Source organism: Notolepis coatsorum, assembly GCF_963971535.1.
Source record: "Notolepis coatsorum genome assembly, chromosome: 5".
NCBI lineage: Eukaryota > Metazoa > Chordata > Actinopteri > Aulopiformes > Paralepididae > Notolepis > Notolepis coatsorum.
This window is the reverse complement of record NC_140169.1, coordinates 102,448,257-102,469,569: the sequence shown is the minus strand read 5'-3', so window position 1 is coordinate 102,469,569 and position 21,313 is coordinate 102,448,257. Positions and strand designations below refer to the sequence as shown.

The 21,313-nt window shown below is 43.7% G+C and overlaps 1 protein-coding gene across 2 annotated transcripts in view; it reads left to right on the top strand.

Annotated features, from left to right (window-relative positions):
* The window catches only part of fzd3a (frizzled class receptor 3a), a 92,823-nt gene that overhangs the window by 38,123 nt on the left and 33,387 nt on the right, over positions 1–21,313 (top strand). For both annotated transcript variants that reach the window (XM_084315342.1, XM_084315341.1), the window contains exon 3: positions 20,867–21,063. In XM_084315342.1, the coding sequence (XP_084171468.1) occupies positions 20,867–21,063 (197 nt within the window). The remainder of the gene's footprint in view (positions 1–20,866; positions 21,064–21,313) is intronic.

Genomic DNA, 21,313 nt, shown 5'->3' with positions numbered 1-21,313 from the left:
ACTTCAGCGCCCACCAGCTAGATTGTATAGCCCGCCAGTCCAGCCAAAAAACACATAACAGATTATCTATTCTATTCTGTTCCAGTGTAAATCCTGCCTAAAGTTGTTTTAGGGAAACTAGACTCTACACTGTACTAGCCAGTACCAGCTGCCCCTTGTTTTCCTCTGTCAATCAAACATAATAAGATATGAGGGCTGTAGACTCCAGTCACATACCACTGGACATTGTTTTGTGTATAAACGAATGCATTTCCTCTTGATATACAATATAAAATATACAATAGCCTCTCACCATTCTGCAACGCTTCCGAGAGCCAGAGAGATTCTGAAGGGTTTCTCTGTGGCTCTGATTGATCTCATCTCCAGGCTGAGACATGATGACTATATAAATGGCTGACGCACAGTTGGTCATTCCTTCCCATCAAATCTAGATTTTTCTTGGCCGAGACCAGGCTAAGAATATACCTGAGAATATCCCCATAACTTATACCAACAGCCAGCAATAAAAAAATAAATAAAATTTTTGACACAGGGAAAACCTTATTTTTTTTTACTTTGAAAAACTGATTCCGCTCAGTAATATTTTGTCCAACAATGACCCTAAAATATTCTATCCTGTGTACAGTAGTAGCAGATGGATTGGATCAACACCTGCCAATTCTTAAGGGTTGAGCTGTCTGCACTGGATACGTAGCATTGGTTCAGTGTGTGAATCTATTCTGAACAAGCGAGGGAAAATATACAGTCACTGATTTGTGGCTACGAGAGGAATGCTGTCCTCTTTCATATCCCCAGTCAAACCACCCCTCCCCCGCTCTGTCCCCATCACCCAGGCCAGTGTCCCCGGTCCACAGCAGGGGACGGGACGTGTCTGGCTGGCTGGCTGGCTGGCTGGCTGGGTGGCTGGGTGGGGCCGCGGGGCCCTTTCTTAATGCACACAAATACATAATAATGCGCATGTACATACACATGCATGCAACCAGGCATGCTTGCACACACACACACACACACACACACACACATGCTTGTTCTCTCTCTCTCTCCCTCTGGGGATTTGCATATTAAAGATATGCCTCACAGCTGCTCAGCTGCTCCCCACTCTTAGGATGCCTCGTGTGTGTGTGTGTGTGTGTTTGTGTGTGTGTGTGTGTGTGTGTGTGTGTGTGCAGTATGTGTGTGTGTGTGTGTGTGTGTGTGTGTGCAGTGTGTGTGTGTGTGTGTGTGTGTGTGTGTGCAGTATGTGTGTGTGTGTGTGTGCAGTATGTGTGTGTGTGTGTGTGCAGTATGTGTGTGTGCAGTATGTGTGTGTGTGTGTGTGTGTGTAAAAGTATATAAATTCCATGTTTTTACCAACCAGTAGTGCATTATATTGTATGTGTGTGTGCAGTGTGTGTTACAGAGCCGTGTGTGTGCAGTATGTGTGTGAGTGTGTGTGTGTGCAGTGTGTGTGTGTGCAGTATGTGTGTGTGTGTGCAGTATGTGTGTGAGTGTGTGTGTGTGTGCAGTGTGTGTGTGTGCAGTATGTGTGTGTGTGTGTGCAGTATGTGTGTGTGTGTGTGCAGTATGTGTGTGTGTGTGCAGTACGTGTATGTGTGTGTGTGTGCAGTATGTGTGTGTGTGTGCAGTACGTGTATGTGTGTGTGTGTGCAGTATGTATGTGTGTGTGCAGTACGTGTATGTGTGTGCAGTATGTGTGTGTGTGTGCAGTATGTATGTGTGTGTGCAGTACGTGTATGTGTGTATGTGTGTGTGTGCAGTATGTGTGTGTGTGTGTGCAGTATGTGTGTGTGTGCAGTACGTGTATGTGTGCATGTGTGTGTGTGCAGTAGTATGTGTGTGTGTGCAGTAGTATGTGTGTGTGTGTGCAGTAGTATGTGTGTGTGTGTGCAGTATGTATGTGTGTGTGTGCAGTACGTGTATGTGTGCAGTATGTGTGTGTGTGTGCAGTAGTATGTGTGTGTGTGTGCAGTAGTATGTGTGTGTGTGTGCAGTATGTATGTGTGTGTGTGCAGTACGTGTATGTGTGTGTGTGTGCAGTAGTATGTGTGTATGTGTGTGTGTGTGCAGTATGTGTGTGTGTGCAGTAGTATGTGTGTGTGTCACAGAGCCGTGTGCCAGGCAGCATCACAGCAGGCTCTTCCCTCCGACACAAAGGGCCAGTGAGCAGCAGCCCCTCCCACTGTGTGTTGGGGAGGAGTGGGGGTCACCGGCCTGTAGGCTCCTCCTCTCTCTGTCTTATTGTGGAGGGGAGGGAGGGGGGGGGAGGGGTGGAGAGATGGAGGGAGGGAGGGGGAACGTATATCAGAACGTATATTGGGGTCACCTCCAGAACGTATGTGACAGCATGGTCCAGTGCACTGCCCTCTCTGTAGAACCTCTCTCTCTATCTCTATAGAACCTCTCTCTCTCTGTGTCTCTATAGAACCTCTCTGTGTCTCTGTAGAGCTTCTCTCTCTGTGTCTCTATAGAACCTCTCTGTGTCTCTGTAGAGCTTCTCTCTCTGTGTCTCTATAGAACCTCTCTGTGTCTCTATAGAACCTCTCTCTGTCTATAGAACCTCTCTGTCTCTCTATAGAACCTCTCTCTCTGTGTCTCTATAGAACCTCTCTCTCTGTGTCTCTATAGAACATCTCTCTGTCTCTCTATAGAACCTCTCTCTGTCTCTCTATAGAACCTCTCTCTGTCTCTCTATAGAACCTCTCTCTGTCTCTCTATAGAACCTCTCTCTGTCTCTCTATAGAACCCCTCTCTGTCTCTCTATAGAACCTCTCTCTGTCTCTCTATAGAACCTCTCAATTCAATTCAATTCAAATAGGCTTTATTGGCATGAAATATCAACATACTTATTGCCAAAGCAAGTCCAACATACAAACAATAACATATATATTATTAAGCAATAAAACATACCATAATATTAGCAATAAGTAAAACAATCAACAGAAACATATTAAATTACAAAATAAACATTCAATCGGGTAGTCATTTTACAGATGTAGCCACCCAGATACATGTATTTACAGGGCTTGTTCTCTTATTGTATGACAACAATCTACATATTTTGCAGCTAATACTGTACACTGACTTTTCTCCCCACATATATATAACAGCTTTTGATTATCAGGGAGATGGATAAACTGTGGATCAATTTAATTTATTTTATAAAAGAAAACTTCTCTTAAATCCTTGTATTTTTCACAGTATAGTAGGAAGTGAGGTTCTGTCTCAACATCCCCCTGATGACAAAGTGAACACAGCCTGGCCTCTCTGGGCAGCCAGTTCTGCCTGTGACGGCCTGTTTCTATGGCTAGACTATGTCCACTCAGTCTGTACCGTGTCAATGTCTTTCTTAATTTTATATCATTCACAGTAGTCAGGTATTCTGCCACCGTGTACTCTCTGTTTAGGGTCAAATAGAATTCTAATTTACTTTGAGATTTGGTTGATTTGTTCCAATATTCTATATAGTTTTCTTTTTGTTTTGAGGTTATTTGGTTTGGCCAGATTTTTTGGTATCTGTCCTGAGGCATTTGTGGGCAGAGATTTCTGACTAGCTGGCAGAGGGGACTCTTATCTGGGTTCATCTCTTGGCTCTGAAGGGCTTTGTAGTGGTAGGAGTGGGGGTCACTTGATTGGAGGTGTGTGTAAAATTTTATGGCTCGCTTTTGAATTTGAATGATTAGGGGGTATTGGCCGAGTTCTGCCCTGCATGCATTATTGGCAGTGTGTCTGTGGACCTTAAGTAGGTTTTTGCACAATTCTGCATGCAGTACTTCTAATGGGTGTTTTTCCCATTTTGGGAAATCTTGGTTAGTTAATGGACCCCACACTTCACTGCCATATAATATTATTGGATTTATCTCTATACATTTTTTATCTCTGTCTCTCTATAGAACCCCTCTCTGTCTCTCTATAGAACCTCTCTCTCTGTCTCTCTATAGAACCTCTCTCGGTGTCTCTATAGAACCTCTCTGTCTCTCTATAGAACCTCTCTGTGTCTCTATAGAACCTCTCTCTGTCTCTCTATAGAACCTCTCTGTGTCTCTATAGAACCTCTCTGTGTCTCTATAGAACCTCTCTCTGTGTCTCTATAGAACCTCTCTCTGTCTCTCTATAGAACCCCTCTCTGTGTTTCTATAGAACCTCTCTCTGTGTCTCTATAGAACCTCTCTCTGTCTCTCTATAGAACCTCAAGTTTCAAGTTTCAAGTTTCAAGTTTCTTTAATAGTTGTCATACAGAAGTACAGAATACTTTCATACAAAATGCTTCTTACTGTTACGCTCCAGAGACTGTGCTAGACAAGATAGTATCAAATAACATAGTATAGCATGTAATTTAGAAGAAGAAAATGAGGTCACAGTGTTCGGTATAGACATATGTACAATGTTCTGAGTTACCATATAATATACAATACTATGCAGTGTACTAATGTACAGTACTATATAGTGCAAAGCAGAAATGGGATGAGGTACAATTTAGGTACAATTTACAGTAAGGTGTACGAGTTGTAGTGCAATCCTTCATCAATAAATATAAAGTGTGGGGAGTGGGTGCTACAGTGTGTTTGTTTAAAGTGAGTGTGTGCGTGTGGATGTGTGTGCTATGTGCGTTTGGTGGTTGTTTTTGTGTAGTGTTCATTGTTCGTTTAGCAGCCTGATGGCCTGGGGATAGAAGCTTCTTCTGAGTCTTTCTGTGCTCGCCTTGAGACTCCGGTATCGCTTGCCTGACCGCAGCAGTTCAAAGAGGCAGTTGTTCGGGTGACTGGAGTCTTTAATGATTCTCTTATCCTTGCCCTTGCAACGCTTGTTGTAAATGTTCTGGAGGGTGGGGAGCCCCCCTCCAATTGTGCGTTCGGCTGAACGTGTCACTCTTTGTAGTCTGCTTCGGTCTTGTGCAGTGCTATTCCCAAACCAGGAGGTGATGTTGCCGGTCAAGATGCTCTCTATTGTACATGAGTAGAAGTTCTTAAGGATCTTCTGACTGACTTGGAACTTCCTTAGGCGCCTGAGGAAGTAGAGGCGTTGTCGTGCCTTCTTCACAACACTGTCAATGTGTGTGGTCCATGTCAAGTCCTCGGATATGTAGGCTCCGAGGTACTTAAAGCTGTTGACTCTCTCAACCGGTGCCCCGTCGATGCTGAGGGGGCTGTAGTCCTTGACCCCCGACCTCCTGAAGTCCACAATCATCTCCTTTGTTTTGCTGACGTTCAGGGAGAGGCTGTTTTCCTGGCACCATCCCGCCAGGACCTTGACCTCTTCCAGGTAGGCCCTCTCGTCGTTGGCAGAGATCAGGCCCACCACCACTGTGTCGTCAGCAAATTTGATGATTGTATTGCTACTCCGCTGAGCCACACAGTTGTGTGTGTACAGGGAGTAGAGGAGGGGACTCAGAACACAGCCCTGGGGGGCCCCTATGTTGAGGGTGATGGATGAGGAGGTGCAGTTGCCTGCTCTCACCACCTGGGGTCTGCCAGTCAGGAAGTCCAAGACCCACTGGCAGAGGTCATAGTTCAAGCCCAGGTCCCTGAGCTTGGCTATGAGTATGGAGGGGACTATGGTATTGAATGCCGAGCTGTAGTCGATGAATAGCATTCTCACATAGTTCCCCTGCCTCTTGTCCAGGTGTGATGCTGCTGTGTGCAGCACATGGGCTATGGCGTCCTCCGTGGACCTGTTGGGGCGGTATGCAAATTGCAGGGGGTCCATGTTGATGGGGAGGGAGGAGCAGATGTAGCCCTTTACTAGCTTCTCAAAGCACTTCATGGCTATGGAGGTGAGAGCTACAGGGCGGTAGTCGTTGAGGCAAGCAGGCTTGGATTTTTTGGGTACAGGGATAATAGTGGACTTCTTCAGGCAGGTGGGGATGACAGCCTGTTCTAAGGACAGGTTAAATATGTCAGTGAATACTGGGGCCAGTTGGTCGGCACAGACTTTTAGGACGCGGCCGGGGATGCCGTCCGGACCTGCTGCCTTCCTGATATTCACTTTTTTAAAGGTCCGCCTCACTTCATGCTCTGTTACCCTGAACACTGCGCCTCCATCAGCAGCCGACCCCCCCCCCCCCCATTGCCGTGGCTTGTGAGCTGGTGTTGTTATTACCAGCATCAAACCTCGCATAGAAGGTATTGAGGTCATTTGCTAAGGAGATGTCACTGTTCAGTTTGAGGGAGGCGCCTTTGTAGTCTGTCATCGTTTTGAGCCCCTGCCACATAGCTCTAGAGTCAGCTTGTTCAAACTGGAGTAAAATTTTATCCCTGTAGCGCCGTTTGGCCTCTGACACTGTCCTCCTTACGTTGTATCGCGCCACCTTGTGGTCATTCATGTTGCCTGCCACTAGGCCGTCGTTGTATGCTTTGGTGCGCTCTCTCAGAGCTTCACGGACGGATTTGTCTACCCAGGGTTTTTGATTTGGGTAAACTCTCATTTTTGTAGTGGGGATTGTTTCTTCCACCAAAGTACAAACATAGTCCAGCACTGTCTCCGTGTAGACATTAATGTTATCTGTGTCGCGGAACACATTCCAGTCTGTGCAGTCAAACGCAGACTGGAGCGTCTCCTCTGACGTCAAATCCCATTTCTGCACCTCTCGCGAGACTACAGGAGTACTTTTGATTCTCTGTTTGTACATTGGTGAAAGAAAAATGGACGCGTGATCTGATTTACCAAAGCCACTATCAGAATGAGCCTTGTAGCCACCTTTAAATTGCGTGTAACAGTGATCTAGGATGTTACCGCCTCTGGTGTTGCAAGTCACATGCTGATAGAAGTCAGGTAATACCTTTCTCAGATTGGCGCTATTGAAATCACCCAGCACTAAAATGGCGGCGTTAACGTTCGCCGCTTGTATTCTATTTACCTCGTCGTGGAGTCTGGAGAGCGCGACGTTGTTACTGGCTTGCGGTGGAATATACACTCCTACAAGGATGATCGCCGTTAACTCCCTCGGGAGGAAGAAAGGACGACACTTGATGGTTATATATTCCAGGTCTGGGCAGCAGTGGTTGGATAATTCCTTCACGTTAGTTGGATCGCTCCAATTTTTGTTAAACATGAAGGCAATACCTCCTCCACGTTGTTTACCGGACTCTGCTGTACGATCCTTGCGGTGGATAAAGAAGTGTTCGGCCGGTTGGATTGCGTGGTCTGGAACGTCCGGCGCCAGCCACGTCTCGGTGAAGCAGAGAACGTTGCAGTCTCTGACGTCTCTTTGGTATTGAATACTTGCTCGGATATCGTCCAATTTATTGTCGATTGATTGTACATTGGCTAGCAATATACTGGGTAATGGCGTTCGGTGGCGTCTGGATCTCAGCCTGTTACGGATCCCAGCTCTCTTCTCTATAGAACCTCTCTCTATAGAACCTCTCTCTGTCTCTCTATAGAACCTCTCTCTCTGTCTCTCTATATAACCTCTCTGTCTCTCTATATAACCTCTCTGTCTCTCTATAGAACCTCTCTGTCTCTCTATAGAACCTCTCTCTGTCTCTCTATAGAACCTCTCTCTGTCTCTCTATAGAACCTCTCTGTCTCTCTATAGAACCTCTCTCTGTCTCTCTATAGAACCTCTCTGTCTCTCTATAGAACCTCTCTCTGTCTCTCTATAGAACCTCTCTCTGTCTCTCTATAGAACCTCTATCTGTCTCTCTATAGAACCTCTCTCTGTGTCTCTATAGAACCTCTCTCTGTCTCTCTATAGAACCTCTCTCTGTCTCTCTATAGAACCTCTCTCTATAGAACCCCTCTCTGTCTCTCTATAGAACCTCTCTCTCTGTCTCTCTATAGAACCTCTCTCTGTCTCTCTATAGAACCTCTCTCTGTCTCTATAGAACCTCTCTCTGTCTCTCTATAGAACCTCTCTCTGTGTCTCTATAGAACCTCTCTCTGTGTCTCTATAGAACCTCTCTCTATAGAACCTCTCTCTGTCTCTCTATAGAACCTCTCTGTCTCTCTATAGAACCTCTCTCTGTCTCTCTATAGAACCTCTCTGTCTCTCTATAGAACCTCTCTCTGTAGCTCCTATAGAACCTCTCGCTGTCTCTCTATAGAACCTCTCTCTCTCTCTATAGAACCCCTCTCTGTCTCTCTATAGAACCCCTCTCTCTCTCTCTATAGAACCTCTCTCTGTCTCTATAGAACCCCTCTCTGTCTCTCTATAGAACCTCTCTCTGTAGAACCTCTCTCTGTAGCTCCTATAGAACCTCTCTCTGTCTCTATAGAACCCCTCTCTGTCTCTCTATGGAACCTCTCTCTATAGAACCTCTCTCTGTCTCTCTATAGAACCCATCTCTGTCTCTATAGAACCCCTCTCTGTCTCTCTATAGAACCTCTCTGTCTCTCTATAGAACCTCTCTCTGTAGCTCCTATAGAACCTCTCTCTATAGAACCTCTCTCTGTCTCTATAGAACCCCTCTCTGTCTCTCTATAGAACCTCTGTCTCTCTATAGAACCTCTCTCTGTGTCTCTATAGAACCTCTCTCTGTCTCTCTATAGAACCTCTCTCTGTCTCTCTATAGAACATCTCTCTGTCTCTCTATAGAACCTCTCTCTGTCTCTATAGAACCTCTCTCTGTCTCTATAGAACCTCTCTCTCTGTCTCTCTATAGAACCTCTCTCTCTGTCTCTCTATAGAACCTCTCTCTGTGTCTCTATAGAACCTCTCTCTGTCTCTCTATAGAACCTCTCTCTGTAGCTCCTATAGAACCTCTCTCTGTCTCTCTATAGAACCTCTCTGTCTCTCTATAGAACCTCTCTCTGTCTCTCTATAGAACCTCTCTGTCTCTCTATAGAACCTCTCTCTGTAGCTCCTATAGAACCCCTCTCTCTCTCTCTATAGAACCCCTCTCTGTCTCTCTATAGAACCCCTCTCTGTCTCTCTATAGAACCTCTCTCTGTAGCTCCTATAGAACCCCTCTCTCTCTCTCTATAGAACCCCTCTCTGTCTCTCTATAGAACCCCTCTCTGTCTCTCTATAGAACCTCTCTCTGTCTCTATAGAACCCCTCTCTGTCTCTCTATAGAACCTCTCTCTGTAGAACCTCTCTCTGTAGCTCCTATAGAACCCCTCTCTGTCTCTCTATAGAACCTCTCTCTATAGAACCTCTCTCTGTAGCTCCTATAGAACCCCTCTCTCTCTCTCTATAGAACCCCTCTCTGTCTCTCTATAGAACCTCTCTCTGTCTCTATAGAACCTCTCTCTGTCTCTCTATAGAACCTCTCTGTCTCTCTATAGAACCTCTCTGTCTCTCTATAGAACCTCTCTCTGTCTCTATATAGAACCTCTCTCTGTGTCTCTATAGAACCTCTCTCTGTCTCTATAGAACCTCTCTCTGTGTCTCTATAGAACCTCTCTCTATAGAACCCTTCTGTCTCTCTATAGAACCTCTCTCTGTCTCTCTATAGAACCTCTCTCTGTCTCTCTATAGAACCTCTCTGTCTCTCTATAGAACCTCTCTCTGTCTCTCTATAGAACCTCTCTCTGTAGCTCCTATAGAACCTCTCTCTATAGAACCTCTCTCTGTCTCTATAGAACCCCTCTCTGTCTCTCTATAGAACCTCTCTGTCTCTATAGAACCCCTCTCTGTCTCTCTATAGAACCCCTCTCTGTCTCTCTATAGAACCTCTCTCTGTCTCTCTATAGAACCTCTCTCTGTCTCTCTATAGAACCCCTCTCTGTCTCTCTATAGAACCTCTCTCTGTCTCTATAGAACCCCTCTCTGTCTCTCTATAGAACCTCTCTGTCTCTCTATAGAACCTCTCTCTGTGTCTCTATAGAACCTCTCTCTGTCTCTCTATAGAACCTCTCTCTGTCTCTCTATAGAACCTCTCTCTGTCTCTCTATAGAACCTCTCTCTGTCTCTATAGAACCTCTCTCTGTGTCTCTATAGAACCTCTCTCTGTGTCTCTATAGAACCTCTCTCTGTCTCTCTATAGAACCTCTCTCTGTAGCTCCTATAGAACCTCTCTCTGTCTCTCTATAGAACCTCTATGTCTCTCTATAGAACCTCTCTCTGTCTCTATAGAACCTCTCTCTGTCTCTCTATAGAACCTCTCTCTGTGTCTCTATAGAACCTCTCTCTGTGTCTCTATAGAACCTCTCTCTGTCTCTCTATAGAACCTCTCTCTGTCTCTCTATAGAACCTCTCTGTCTCTCTATAGAACCTCTCTGTCTCTCTATAGAACCTCTCTCTGTAGCTCCTATAGAACCTCTCGCTGTCTCTCTATAGAACCTCTCTCTGTCTCTCTATAGAACCCCTCTCTCTCTCTATAGAACATCTCTCTGTCTCTATAGAACCCCTCTCTGTCTCTCTATAGAACCTCTCTCTGTAGAACCTCTCTCTGTAGCTCCTATAGAACCTCTCTCTGTCTCTATAGAACCCCTCTCTGTCTCTCTATGGAACCTCTCTCTATAGAACCTCTCTCTGTCTCTATAGAACCCCTCTCTGTCTCTCTATAGAACCCCTCTCTGTCTCTCTATAGAACCTCTCTGTCTCTCTATAGAACCTCTCTCTGTAGCTCCTATAGAACCTCTCTCTATAGAACCTCTCTCTGTCTCTATAGAACCCCTCTCTGTCTCTCTATAGAACCTCTCTGTCTCTCTATAGAACCTCTCTCTGTCTCTCTATAGAACCTCTCTCTGTCTCTCTATAGAACCTCTCTCTGTCTCTCTATAGAACATCTCTCTGTCTCTCTATAGAACCTCTCTCTGTCTCTCTATAGAACCTCTCTCTGTCTCTATAGAACCTCTCTCTCTGTCTCTCTATAGAACCTCTCTCTCTGTCTCTCTATAGAACCTCTCTCTGTGTCTCTATAGAACCTCTCTCTGTCTCTCTATAGAACCTCTCTCTGTAGCTCCTATAGAACCTCTCTCTGTCTCTCTATAGAACCTCTCTGTCTCTCTATAGAACCTCTCTCTGTCTCTCTATAGAACCTCTCTGTCTCTCTATAGAACCTCTCTCTGTAGCTCCTATAGAACCCCTCTCTCTCTCTCTATAGAACCCCTCTCTGTCTCTCTATAGAACCCCTCTCTGTCTCTCTATAGAACCTCTCTCTGTAGCTCCTATAGAACCTCTCTCTGTCTCTATAGAACCCCTCTCTGTCTCTCTATAGAACCTCTCTCTGTAGAACATCTCTCTGTAGCTCCTATAGAACCCCTCTCTGTCTCTCTATAGAACCTCTCTCTATAGAACCTCTCTCTGTAGCTCCTATAGAACCCCTCTCTCTCTCTCTATAGAACCCCTCTCTGTCTCTCTATAGAACCTCTCTCTGTCTCTCTATAGAACCTCTCTGTCTCTCTATAGAACCTCTATGTCTCTCTATAGAACCTCTCTGTCTCTCTATAGAACCTCTCTCTGTCTCTATATAGAACCTCTCTCTGTGTCTCTATAGAACCTCTCTCTGTCTCTATAGAACCTCTCTCTGTGTCTCTATAGAACCTCTCTCTATAGAACCCTTCTGTCTCTCTATAGAACCTCTCTCTGTCTCTCTATAGAACCTCTCTCTGTCTCTCTATAGAACCTCTCTCTGTCTCTCTATAGAACCTCTCTCTGTCTCTCTATAGAACCTCTCTGTGTCTCTATAGAACCTCTCTCTATAGAACCTCTCTCTGTAGCTCCTATAGAAGGCACTGGTTTGCACTTCAGCGCTCTGTTCAAGTTCAAGTTTCTTTATTAGTTGTCATACAGAAGTACAGAATACTTTTATACAAAATGCTTCTTTCTGTTACGCTCCAGAGACTGTGCTAGACAAGAAAGATAAGTATAAAATAAAATAAAATAAGTATAGCAAGTAAAAAATAGAAGTCGCGTACGTAGACACAAGTGTTCAGTATGTACATATGTACAATGTTCAATGCAGAGTAGAAGTAACTGGGTTACCATACACAATATACTATACAATAGGGCTGCAACTAACGATTATTTTGGTAATCTGTCGATTATTTTTTCGATTAGTCGACTAATCTAACGATTATTTTTGTCACACCCTCAATCTCTGCTTCCTGTGGGCATGGCTCCTTCTCCAATGCATGTTTTACCTCACATGCTCAAGTCTGCACACCTGTGAATGTCACCCTGTTGTCCAGTCCCTCTGCCTTAACAGTTAACTTAACATAACATGATGATCCCATAGCAAATTAAAATAATGACTCATGAAACATTTGAATTTGGATCTTAAGCAACTTTAAATCAAAATGTATTTGAACAATACAACAATCACTCATAACAAGATAAATAAATTAAATAATACAAAAATTAAAGTGGAAGTGTTTAACTAAAAAAAATATATAGCAGACTTCTTAGCTTAACATCCCAGGGAACTAATGGGATAACTGGGGATGTTGTTTGCTCCTGACAATAGTCTCAAAGTCTGGGGTGATGGTAGACAAAGCAACTCTGAGGTCATGCTCAATGTCCAATCTGTTCCCCTGCTTTGTCTTCAGCTGGACCAGAGCTGAGAAGCCACTTTCAAAAAGATAGGTAGTGCAAAAAATATAAAAAAAAAAAATGAAAAACGTTCATTTTAAAAATTTTAACGACTAATCGACGCAAACATTCTGCGTCGACGAGTTTTTATGATCAACGTCGTCGATTATGTCGACTAATCGTTGCAGCCCTACTATACAATATACTAATATGAGGGGCGTATAACTATAGCTAGGATTGTACACAATAACAGGAAAATAGCGTTGGCAGCGGTATATGCCCCAAATTTGTACGAAGAGGGTTTCTTCACTTCACTAACCGATGAAATGTTAAACCATCCCGAGTACTCATTTATAATAGGTGCGGATTTTAATGCCATTTGGAATCCAAGGATGGACAAATCTTACCTCGCCTTTCCCAGCGAACAAAAAAATTCATCTAAAGCATTAAAAGATTGGTCAAAGACTACAGGGGTAAATGATTTATGGCGTTCACTTAATCCCACGACCCGAAAGTACTCCTGTCGATCGGCGAGACATAACACATTATCCAGAATTGATTATGTCTTTGCATCCCCGAGACTATTTGATAAATATGAAGTGGAAATGATACCCAATGCGCTTTCAGATCACTGTTATTTACTCCTAAAAGCAACATTTGGTATACTATCTTCCCGGGCCCCAAGATGGCGTTTTAATACGATGCTGCTTAACAACAAGGAATTCATTACACAACTCAAAGAAGCTCTCACAGTATTCCTACGGGAGAATGCAAACGCGGTGCAAGACCCCAGAATAATATGGATGTCGGTAAAGGGTATGATCAAGGATTTCACGGATAGATTTTCCTCCATATTGCGCAAGAATCAATGCACAAAACTGTCTGAACTGGAAACGCTTTATTCAACGTTATTTAATTCTTTAAAATACAACAACTCAACTAGACTAGAAAATCAAGTTAACGTACTAAAAACAGAGATCAATGCCATATACAGACAAAAATCGGAAATGCAAATACGCAGCACAAGACAACAGCAGTACTCCCAAGGTTCTAAACCTAGTCACCTATTAGCCATGCGATTAAGAATTAATGCAAAATTTGCAGATATAACTGCCATTAGAAAACAACAAGTACTTGTAACAGACCCCAAAATAATAAACGATACATTCAAAGAATTCTACTCCGACTTATATAAATCAGAAACGACCTTTGATCAAAACAAATTGGACGCATATCTTAATCAAATTATTCTCCCTAAACTTTCGGAGGACGACGCTAAACAGTTAGAAGCACCGATCACATTAGAGGAACTCAAGAAGGCCATATCCGAAATGAAAAATGGTAAGGCTCCTGGAAGAGACGGTATCCCATCAGAAATGTACCTTTCTTGTTGGGACATATTTGGACCCTTATTACTAAATATGATCTTATACTCAGTCAAGGAGGGGAGCTTCCATAAACACGACAATATTGCACTCATTTCAGTCCTTCTCAAAAAAGACAAAGACCCCACCGAGTGCGGTAGTTACAGACCCTTAAGCCTCCTCGGAACCGATGTCAAACTGTACTCTAAGGTATTAGCCATCAGATTACAAAAGCATATGACGTCTTTAGTTCATCCGGACCAAACTGGCTTCATAAGAGGTCGCCTGATCAATGATAACATAAGACAAATACTGCACGTACTAGATGCAGACAAAGAGGACACCATACCTAAGGCGATGCTGTCCCTGGATGCTATGAAAGCATTTGACAGGCTGGAATGGTCGTTTCTATGGGCAGTATTAGAAAGGATGGGGTTAGGAAAAGGATTCATTGATATGATTAAAGTATTATACAAAGACCCATCGGCCATGATTACAACAGGTACATTCATCTCCAAAATCTTTCCGGTATCACGCTCAGCCAGACAGGGTTGCCCTCTTAGTCCCGGACTATTCGATCTATCATTAGAGCCTTTAGCACAATATATAAGACAATCCCAATACATAGAACCAATCGTAATCAAGGGCACACAACATAAAATTAGTTTATATGCGGACGACGTAATATTGTTCATGCAAAGCCCCAACACCACATTGCCTCATCTACTCAAGTTGATAGAGAACTTTGGTGATTTATCGGGATTTAAAATAAATTGGCCGAAGTCGGCTTTCCTTCCACTTAACACCCATGCAAAAAAAGACACAACCCTCCCAGGTGAGATTCCCATGGTAAAACATTTTAGATGCTTGGGTGTGGAAATATTTCCCACCATAAGACAAACGGTGAAGCACAATTACACAAAAATACAGAACAAAATCAAAGACGACCTGGACAGGTGGGCAAAACTTAAAAACTCAGTACAGGCAAGGGTATCAATAGTTAAGATGGATGTACTACCAAGAATCAACTTCATCAGTTCAATGCTACCGTTACCCCCTCCAGAGGGTTACTGGAAAAGATTACACTCCTCCACATACAAATTTATTTGGAATAACAAACCACCTCGCATAAAAAGATCCACCGCACAGAGAAATAAAGCAGACGGTGGCTTGGCAGTTCCAGATTTTTTCCAATATTTTAAGGCATACACATTAAGTCCATTGACAATATGGTTTGATCCCCAGGCATTGGCATCCTGGAGAAAATTGGAAGAAAACATAGTAGCCCCACATAGACTGAAGGACATAGCACACACTAAACTACCAATCAAGCACTGTGAGCGGAAATTTGGCCCCATAATTACCCATGCAATCTGGATATGGCGTGAAACACACAAAAAATATCCTAACCCTCAAAAATGGCATAATCATACTCGCATATTCAATAACAATGCACTCTTAATGGAAAAACGTCCTATAAGATTCCCTATATGGGAAGAGCAAGGCATACACTCATTAGGGGATATTTTTAATAACCAGGGTTTTTGTAGTTATGGAGAAATATGCACAAAGTTTAACCTCACCGAGTCCACATGGCTTTTTTACATACAGTTACGCCTATGTTTGAGGTCTCACGGTGTTCCATTAGACATACCAGTTGAACACCACAGATACCACAAATTCTTCTATGAAAGAGATACATTGAGAGGTTTTGTATCAGGTTTTTATTATCAATTACTAACGTCCTCGTATGAAACCCTCCAACTAGACTCTGTCTGGAGGAGGGATATACCAGACCTGGAAAGTGACTTTGATTGGCAAGAAGCATGGGCAAATGTCCGTCTTACATCAAGGAACCCGGACCATCAACAAATCAATCTTAACTATATTCACAGGACATACTTGACTCCTGTAAGACTGAACAGAATGGGCCTTAAACAAGACTCAAAATGCTCCCAATGTACAAATGGAGACGAAGGGACATTTATGCACATGTATTGGGACTGCCCACCAGTTAAGGCATTCTGGAAAGATGTGACCCATCAATTATCAAAACTCGTATCTTGGAATATACCAGTACACCCCTCTGTATTACTATTGAATGATGTTTTTGAGTTTGCAGTAAATCCACAGCTAAAGAGATTGGTTTTATCGGGTATCACAGTAGCTAAAAAACTGATCGCATCACGCTGGTTTCAACCGGAAAAAATGTGCAGGAAGGTTTGGTCTCTTACATATCTCGATGTGATTTATCAAGAAATATCTACAGCAAGAATTCTGGGTCTCAACGAATCCAAAATGTCAATGTGGTTAGAAGTGGTGGAGAGAATAAAAGCTAGCTTATAATGGTAGTGTCTGGTTAGAGTGAGGGATAATGGAGGTACTATCCAAGGAGGGGTCCGGGAGGGGGGGGTTTGAGCTGGAGCATATGTATGTAGGGTTTTAGAAAATAGGTATTAGGGGTATATCCTGTATAAGGCATTTGTATAATTGGTAATTTCGTTGGATATACACTATATACGTTAAAATATTATTATAGACTTTTTTTTTGTTTTCTGTTCTGTACTTGCATGTCATTTTAGCCACCTTGTCTGTTAGTTTCATTATGATTATGTGTTGAGTACTGACTTTTAATAATTTTTGTTTTGCAATAATAAAAAAAAAAAAAAATATATATACTAATATACAATCTACTATATAGTGCAAAGCAGAAATGGGATGAGGTACAATTTAGGTACAATTCACAGTACGGTGTACTGAGGTATGGGTTGTAGTGCAAATTCTTTGCCAATAAATATAAAGTGTGTTTAGGTGTTCTAAAGTGTGTAGAGTGGGTGTTTGTTTAAAGTGAGTGTGTGCGTGTGGATGTGTGTGCTGTGAGTGCATTTGATGGTTGTTGCATAGTGTTATTGTTCGTTGAGCATCCTGATGGCCTGGGGATAGAAGCTTCTTCTGAGTCTTTCTGTGCTTGCCATGAGACTCCGGTATCGCTTGCCTGACCGCAGCAGTTCAAAGAGGCAGTTGTTTGGGTGGCTGGAGTCTTTGATAATTCTCTTAGCCTTACCCATGCACCGCTTGTTGTAAATGTTCTGGAGAGTGGGAAGCCCCCCTCCAATTGTGCGATCGGCTGAACGGGCCACTCTCTGTAGTCTGCTACGGTCTTGTGCGGTGCTATTCCCAAACCAGGAGGTGATATTGCCAGTCAGGATGCTCTCTATTGTACATGAGTAGAAGTTCTTAAGGATCTTCTGACTGACTTGGAACTTCCTTAGGCGCCTGAGGAAGTAGAGGCGTTGCCGTGCCTTCTTCACAACACTGTCAATGTGTGTGGTCCATGTCAAGTCCTCGGATATGTGGACTCCGAGGTACTTAAAACTGTTCACTCTCTCAACCGGTGCCCCATCGATGCTAAGGGGGCTGTAGTCCCTGACCCCCGACCTCCTAAAGTCCACAATCATCTCCTTTGTTTTGCTAACGTTCAGGGAGAGGCTGTTCTCTTGACACCATCCCGCCAGGTAGGCCCGTTAGGCCCTCTCGTCGTTTGCAGAGATCAGGCCCACCACTACTGTGTCATCAGCAAACTTGATGATTGTGTTGTTGTTCCGCTGAGCCACACAGTCATGTGTGTACAGGGAGTAGAGGAGGGGACTCAGAACACAGCCCTGGGGGGCCCCTATGTTGAGGGTGATGGATGAGGAGGTGCAGTTGCCTGCTCTCACCACCTGGGGTCTGCCCGTCAGGAAGTCCAAAACCCACTGGCAGAGGTCATAGTTCAAGCCCAGGTCCCTGAGCTTGGCTATGAGTTTGGAGGGGACTATGGTATTGAATGCTGAGCTGTTGGAGACGATGTGGTCGGCTTGGGTCCTACAACAACACGACACGACACAATGACAGCTTTACTGGTTTACTCTGGTGGAACGGAGGGGGAAACAAGGTTAAGAAAACCGTCAACTAATAGTGAAACAGAAAACCTGCTTCACTTGTCAGAAGTTATACTAGAAGTGAAACAAAATAAAACGGATTTTAAACAGCTTGATTTCAACGTTAGTCCTCCACCCTGCATCTATTCTGTAGGATTATCCAAAATATTCCTTGGTGCAGAACTATTTTAAAAGCCGGTATTGCGTCTGTATAACCCTGTATAATCCTCACATTCCAGACAGCCGAGGTATCTGTGTCCCAAAGAGCTCAAAATCAATGGTGGAAGAAGACTTGGCACATAGTTCCTTTTACTTAAGTAAAAGTAGAATTACCCAGATAAAATAATATGCTGATAAAAGCCAGCCATTCAAAATTGTACTTAAGTAAAGGTGGAGAGGGGAGCTCCAGTAGCTCACCACGTACCGCGAGTGCTATTTCAGCGCCGTGGACAACCGCGCTCGCGCGGATCTGGGGCTGAGCGCGTTCGAATCCCGGACGGCAGCCGTGCCTTTCCCAGAGTGTCTTTCCCCCCCATCTGAACCCTTTCAGCCTGCTCTGTCGGTCGAACTTGACCAAGTATGAATGCGAAGAAAAAGCGATAAACGCTAAAAGAACCAGGTGACTGGTCAAAGTTTAAAAAAAAAGTAAAGGTGGAGAAGTATTTGATATTGAATGTACATGTCAAAAGTAAAAGTACACATTCTATATGATGGAAGCGTTCATTGATCCATTGGGGTTATGTTAAAGTGGTCCAGTTATGCTGCTCTGATTACGTCCTCTTGAAGTTGGCACGCTTCACATTTGAAAGTACATAATCTTCATCATATTATTCTTATATGGAAAATAATTTTCTTCAAAGTAACTAGTAAGGAGTAAAAAGTATAATATTTCCTTTTGAAATGTAGTAGAGTACATAAATCTTTCAGTTTCTTTTACTAAAAATAAAACAATTCTCCAGTTGAAAAAGTAATAAATTGATGTGGCCTCAGACTCTGATCTTCTCCATATGTTTCACATAACGGGGCTGAGCTTGTGGAACAGACATGGAGAGTCTGTTAAACTTGCTCCTCGTCCTCGTAAATGCTACCCTTGGGCTTTTTACTTTCTGGAGGTACGGGTTTCAGCCTGGGAGGGGAAATGGTGGCCCTTGCTAGCGTGAATGACACATACCAGTGTATACAAATCAGATCTGTATCTACATGCTAAAAGATATACGGTGTGATGCATGTGTGTGTTAACTGTGTGATTCCAACTCATTCATGATCATGCCTAAAATGTGGCCCTAGACCAGGGGTGGGCAATTATTTTTCCCAGGGGGCCGAATGAGCAACTGAAAATATGTTGGAGGGCCGGGCCAAAATTCCAAACTCAATTATGCATAATATACATTTTATTTCTATATAAAAAGCAGTAAATGGCATTGTTTTGACCCCTGGTAAGAGTGTATGTTATTATTTGGCAATTAAAAGGTGAGGTTAGCTTTCAAAAATATCATTTATTCAAATAGAATTTATTTCCAAAATGATAAACAAAATGTGAAACATTAATAACAAAGGGCATTTTGAGTTTCATATACTATTGAAACAAGGATTTTCTTAGCTTTCTAAAGACATCACATCATCTTATAGCAAAAATAAACAAGACATGTCACTGAACTGTGTAAAGAAAAGTGTCCCAGTTTTGTAGCCTTTTTTACTTTACATGCCTATATTAAACATTTAATGTTTTCAGAACTGTGCAACAAAAAAGAAAAAATATCAAGTGTCCCATTTCACTTGTTATATTTCCACATTTTAGTGTTCTTCAGTTCTTTTTTTTTCATTCAGTGTGAGAAATCCAGTCTCTGTTGAGCTTTAACAAGTCCATCAAAGTCAGGTTGCATGTCTGAGGTGGAGATGCGAAGCACAGCTGCCAGATGTTCATCAGTGAGAGAGGATCTGGACCTGGACTTGGTAAACGTCATGACTGAGTGTCTGTTCACATATGTAGGTGGATCCAAAGAGAACCAACATCTTCTGAGCATGTCTCCTCATGTTTGGAAAGTTCTCCTCCTTGAGAGCAGAGTAGAACTCTAGCAGTGATGCTGACTTAAAGTGCTCTTTCAGTAGTGAATCAGACTGCAGGTCAATGAGTTCAAGCTGAACAACTATCAACACTGCAGGTAAAGGGAGAGGAAACCAGCTGCATTTCATCCTTAACCTTTTTGAAATCTTGAAAACGCCTTGAAAATTCATCATGCAGTGCTCCCAACATGGATGAGTACCTGTGCCGGTGATCAGCTGATGGTTTGACTTCTTTCAGGGTTTTCATGTGTTTGAGATTGTTGCTGCCTAGTTGCCTTGAAATTAATTGCAACTTTGTCATGAAGGCTTTCACATGGCTATGCATTTCATGAGCAAAAATGCCCTTACCCTGCAGTTGTGTGTTCAGTAGGGATGGGTACCGTTCACATTTGAACCGATACGGTACCGGTACCTGTGAATCGATACCGGTGCCCAACGGTACCTTTTTTCTGTACTTTAGTCTCTAAAATGTTTATCTACCTACCTCAGTTGTGAAAGAAAAAAATCCAAACTTCAAATAACCACACTTTCGACCGTTTTCGGCTTGCCCCGACTGCTTTGTTGTTGAATCAAGTCAAATCCTAGGTAAGCGTATATTGTGCGTGTGAACGTTAAAAAAAAAAAAAAAAAAAAAAAAAAAATTATTATCATGTAATCTTTTGCGGGCCGGTCAGAATCATCCCGCGGGCCGTACAATGCCCAGGTCTGCCCTAGACCCTCGAGTTTGAGAGTGTCTGCCTTCAGTCAAACCTCGGAAGCTTCCCAGTGCAACGGTGATCTGACACCGTCAATGAGCAGCTTTGCTGGAGCATCGGGGGGGGGGGGGGTTAAGTGCCTTGCTCACAGGCACTTCAACAGTGGGGTGACAAACAAGCCCCGCTTCTCTGACCTTTAGGCCACTGCTGCCCGAACTATCTGCCTTCACTTCCTTACAAAGGAGCAAATCCAAACACACCAATAATGAACAGATATAACCTCTCTCTCTCTCTCTCTCTCCCTCTCTCCCTCCCTCCCTCCCTCCCTCCCTCCCTCCCTCCCTCCCTCTCTCCCTCCCTCCCTCCCTCCCTCCCTCCCTCCCTCCCTCCCTCCCTCCCTCCCGGCAGCCTTTCCATCCCATGGTGAACCTGCAGTGCTCCCCGGAGCTGCGGATGTTCCTGTGTGCGCTCTACGCCCCCGTGTGCACGGAGTACGGACGCATGACCCTGCCCTGCCGCCGCCTCTGTCTGCAGGCCAAGAGCGACTGCTACCGGCTCATGGAGATGTTCGGAGTCAGCTGGCCCGAGGAGATGGAGTGTAGCAGGTCTGTGGAAGAGGACTCTAGTGGGGGGTCCAGTAGACTAGAGTAGAGTGGACTAGAGTGGACTAGAGTAGCAGTGTTTCCCATATACATGGAAACCAGACGGATCCACCACAAATGGATTGTTTCCAAACACACAGACACAATAACGTGTTCACAGTGCTTCTTGTGGTGTGTGTGTACAGTCTTTTCCACTGTTGACTATGTGTTGGTTATCTAATAATGCACACCAGCCAGCCACCACCACCACAGA